General features: G+C 46.3%; 1 protein-coding gene across 1 annotated transcript; it reads left to right on the top strand.

The window, feature by feature from the left end:
* The first annotated feature begins 3,827 nt into the window (after positions 1 to 3,827).
* LOC137148711 (P2Y purinoceptor 4-like) lies at positions 3,828 to 4,790 on the top strand. Its single transcript, XM_067541630.1, has one exon. The coding sequence runs from the start codon at positions 3,828 to 3,830 to the stop codon at positions 4,788 to 4,790; it is 963 nt and encodes a 320-aa protein (XP_067397731.1).
* Positions 4,791 to 5,080: the final 290 nt, after the last annotated feature.

Raw genomic sequence — 5,080 nt, 5'->3', positions numbered from 1 at the left:
TGGATGGGTCTATACGCCCTATAACCTTTCCTATTGGCTCTTTACCTCTTCCTGGACTTGTATATATTATTGAAGGCAGGGGGACCACTTCCAAGGGCTGTTTTGGAGCTCAGAGCATGCCCATTTCCTGGCAGACTGATCCTTTTCCGAGTGGTACAATTCCACCTGTGCTTCCACTCCCACATGCCTGAATTGCACGGAGGAAGGAGTTGGGTTATCCCTGCAAGTCTTGTAGACACTGCAGAGGGAGATGGCCAGGAACTCAGAAGCCCAAAGGCGCTTTAGCAAAGCAAGTAGTCAAACTGTTTCCTGGAACGCTGCATCATGCACTTCTTTAGCTGACAGAAACTCCCTTGGCCGCTGCAGTCCTTGCTGAATTGTCTCTTCCTCCTGAGAGTCACTGAAGCCTCTTCCGTCCCTTCAACTCTGCCGCCGTCTGGATGTTTGAATGAATTTGTATCCATGTGATTTCCTGCTGAAGACTTGTCAGCTCAGCTGATGTAGTACAGCGGCACAGCTCCTCTTCCTGAGAAGGGTGGTAAGTCCCCCAGATACTTGTTTGCAAGGGTTTATTAATATTCTGTTTTTAATAATGAATGTGCATAGGACACAACAGCCAAGTTCACCGCTCGGTTAGATCTGGGTAACCCCAGTGAAATCAATAGGGTTGCATGAATGCCAAAGAGGGGAGAATTTTACCTCCAAATAGTAAACCAAAAATATTGTTTTGTTCAGAGACTCAGGGTCAGATTCTGCTCTCGGCTACTCGGGTAGAATCACTCTGGATTTATATTTACACTGCTGTGACTGAGAGCAGAATCTGGCCCTTAATTAATTACAATGCTTATGGGTTATGGCTTGCATAATTCCATTTCAAGTGAAATCGAAAGCAATTGGCTTTTCCTGCTTTGTTTTGTTAGTTTTAAAGCTGCTCTCAACTTACTAGGCAATTCCTAGAACTTTTCTTTCTACATCCCAAAAATACGCAAGAGGAGATTGAATCTTTGCTCTGACTCTGATGCCACCCTCTTGCAGAGTTTGATCCTGCACTCTTTACTCAGACAAAGCTTCCCTTGAGAGCAGGATCAGGTCCAAAGAGGGGGCTCTGAATTGAGCCCAGTTCTTGAGCTACTTAGCCCAGTCTTGATCTCATAAGGGTGTTACACCACTGATTTACCCCATTGAGAGGCAAATGAAGCCGCATAGCCTTTTATCTTTGTACAGTAGGTAGCTGCCAGTCTGAAATCTGTGATCATTCTTTGAGCCAACAAAGCTTCTGCTCTGGAGAGAAAAGGAGTCCATGCCACCTGTGTCCATAGATTTGAAGGATTCGGGCTCACTGCCGCCTGAAATAGGAGGTCCCTCACTTTTGTGGTCTTGGATTTACTTTGGAAAGCCATGTAGGCTTCTTGGTTTGGAGGATCATGTCGGGAGGCAGCTAAGGGTTTATTATAATAATCTGGAAGAATTTGCACCACAAATTTACAAATCCCTACTAGCAATCTGCAATTGTACACCAATAACTCTTCTCACCTGAGCCTCATCAGGGCTTTGCAAACAATAATTGAGCTTGAACAACTGCCAGGACTGGGTAATAATTAAGCTCCCCCATTTTACAGAAGGGAAAACTGAAGCACAAAATGGTTAGAGTGATCCAAGATATTTCCGGACTGATGGAAAAACCTAGGACTTGAACCCAGGTATCCTGATTCTTGGTCCACAGTGCTAACAAGTAGACAACACCCATCTCTAAACTCCCTAACAAATCCTTTAGCCAGTTCTTTTGTGAGCCACAATATAAAGACACTCGCTGGCCCTGAAGTAAATATAAAGATGCAATTGAATTGCAGGTTTCTACCTACAGCATGAACTGTGAGAGAATGAAACTGAGTATGTTCTAAGAATACCTCTGGGAGTGCGTGGAAGCCTATGAACTGTCACACTCACTTCCGCCCACGTACTCCGCCAGCCAAACCCAGCTGGCTAGCTAAGGTCACATAGCTCATTGCTCTGGAGGTGGTCGCTAGAGGCGAAGAGTCTTATGAGCTTCTTATAACCTGTGTCACGGACACAGGGCAAGTAGAACCAGATGCGATAGCTCGCTGATGGTGCCCGGTAGGCAGTCGGAAATGCGTTTCCTTTCAGGGTCTGTGGAGGATTTAAGAAGACTGATAAAAAAGGAGAAGTAGCGTACTGCATGCCGTAGCATTTTGTCCAAAATGCCGTGGAACACAGTGGGGTTTTGGGGGACAACTCAAGCTTCAAACGCTGAGCAGTGACTGATGTTGCGAGGGCCGATTTTCAAACAGGGGTGCCTTAATTCACGCACCAAAATAAGTGCAGATTTAAGAGCCTGAAATGGCTAGTTTGGCGCTTTAATATGGACATACGTACTCCACATTAGGTGCCCATGCTTGAAAAGTGAGCTGTAAACAACCTGTCAATATGGCCGAGGGTTTCATTTGTGTGCATCCAAGCGATGGTAGATAAAATTAACCAAGATTTGTGCCTGTCCAGCCAGAGCTCTGTGTCTTGCCATGACAGTCTAATTTAAAGACCAGCCTTTTTGGGTCCCAAAGGGGAATCCTGTCTAGTCCTTCTTGGCAGGAAGAAAGGACTTTGGCGGTGGAGGGGTTAACACCAGGAAAGACTTCGGGGGGGATGGGAGGGAGGGGAAGAGGGATGGGGGAATGGAACATTTCATCACCACTCTCATCCTCTCTGCCCTGCCTGTGCGGCAGTGATATTCCTTTCTATGGGCTGAATACAAGCCCTACATCAGATAGCACCAGTGCTTCCTGAATCTCCGTACCTGACCAGGGAGGTTTATGCTGCCTAGAGCTGGTCGGGAATTTTTTCCTGGAATGATTTTCTAACTGAAAATACAATTTCTGCAAAATCAAAATTTTCTGTGGGAAAATTTCAATTTTGCCAATTTTCCATCAGTGCAAATGAATTGAAATATTTTCTTTTGAGTCTGATGGACCTGAACTACGACACCCATAAGACAGTGCACTGATAGGGAAATGCAGCTGAATATTTCCTTGAACTGATGTGAAATCTTTTTAAAACGGGTGAGTCCAGCATCTTACAAGTGGTCTGAAATGAATGCAATAGCTTTTGGAACCAAGAGGTAAAAATACATCGTGTCAGGGCTCACTTGTTCCAACCTTTTCCTGGGATAGTCAGTAATATCTTATGTTACTGAAGAATCCCAAAGTGCTTCAGAAAGTATGCAGCACAACTGAAATGCAGCCATCTCTGGGGCAAAACGCAGCAGTCAACCCATGTAAAGCACCTTGCACAACAGTGGGAAGAGGGGAAAATCTTGGCCAAAGACACTAAACTCCTATAACAAGAAAAACATCATAGGTGTTTAAATGTCCATGGGGAGCAGACACGGCTTCATTTGTTAGGACCCACACACAATAATTTGCTTGGTGCTATATACGCATCCTTTTCTCTTTCCCCGTAATATACTGGGAAAATCCAACTCTGGTAGAAGCAGGATCAACTCTGCTGATTTCCATGGGTTTACATTTGCTTATCAAAGGGCTGATTTTGGCCTGCTGTAGCTACTGTATCTCATTCTTTGGCTAGCTAAATACTTAGTTTAATACACTTGGCAGATGCCTTTAGCCAAAGGGACATCGTATTGCAGTGGACTTGCAGGAGCCCGTCACTGTGTAGCTGATCTGCTTCTGCCATACTTACTGGCACTGTTCTAAAATTTGGCTCATCATTATCTCATCACAGGAGCAATGATGGACCTTAAAGGTTTCACTACTTCTTCTTTCTTGCCCCTTCTGCTGTAGGTCAGCCGAAGTATGGAGACTTCTTCCCAAGTCCTTAGCCTTCATTCCATCACGAACACCAGCACCGAGTGCAAGCCACAGGTCCTGCACCCTACCATCCCCATCCTGCTGAGCATGCTCTTCTTGGCTTGCCTCGTTCTGAACAGCGCCAGCTTGTGGATATTCTGGTTCCATATCAAGAAGTGGAATTCTGGCATGATCCTCCAATTCAACCTAGCCTTAGTGGATGCTCTCCTTACTCCCATTGTGCCTCTGATGGTTGCCTATTTCAGCCTGGGCAACAGTTGGCCATTTGGTCAGTTCCTCTGCCAGCTCCAAGTCTTCCTCCTCAGCACCCACTTGTATGGCAGCGTCTACTTCCTGATGCTCGTAAGCATTCACAGGTACCTTGCAGTCGTTCACTACAGCACCAGGACCCTTTGGAAGAAGAAGTCCTTCCTGAAGAAGCTCAGCTTGTTCGTCTGGCTTGTCCTGTGCATCCAAGGGCTGCCCTTCTTCATCATCCTCAAGACGTCGTTCCTCAATGGCTCTGTGAAGTGCCTGAGTATCCATCAGTCGGAGTTGGCCTATCTTTACTTGTACTACAACATGTTCATAGTGACGGTCTCCTTCCTCCTCCCCTTTGGCATCTCCTTGACCTGCTATGCTTTGCTTGGAGCTGCCATTGCTAAAATGAGCAGTGTGAGCCTGCGTGGGCGGGTGATGAAGACTAAATCCTTACAGATGATAACGGTGTCCCTGGTTATCTTTGTCATCTGCTTTGTGCCACTGCACGTGTGCAGGACTGTGGGAGTGATTGTGAAGTATTACGACATATCCTGTGAGCTCCTGCACCAGGTGGAGATTGCCTATTACGCCTCTTGGATTTTCACCATGGTGAACGGCTGTCTCAATCCCTTGCTCTACAACTTTGCTAATGAGAAATTTAATGAGTCCGTTTCAAAATCCCTCCGCAAACTCCGATTCACAAAGTGAACTGGCAGGATTCCGGGCCCGTGCTAACACTTCCAGGGGGACCAGCCAGAGGTGCTGTCAATTCTAGGAGCCAGACTTTTCGCAGTGCCAGAACTGTGCTCGACACAGTTTGGAGACAGCAAAAGTGACTCTAAAGGTGTATCTCCCCTGCACTGATGGGGTATGATTGCAGCTCATGTAGAAACATCCAAGCTAGCTTTAATCTAGCTGGCTTGGGTACCAGAGAAACGAAGCCGTGGCAATGGACACTTCAGTGTATGCCGTGCAAGGCTGCCTGGAGCCCTGGGTAA

The sequence above is a fragment of the Emydura macquarii genome, unplaced genomic scaffold (genome assembly GCF_026122565.2).
Source record: "Emydura macquarii macquarii isolate MOO-44397 ecotype Brisbane River unplaced genomic scaffold, CSIRO-AGI_Emac_v2 contig_691, whole genome shotgun sequence".
NCBI classification, from domain to species: Eukaryota; Metazoa; Chordata; order Testudines; family Chelidae; genus Emydura; species Emydura macquarii.
This window is presented reverse-complemented; position numbering and strand designations above follow the sequence as displayed.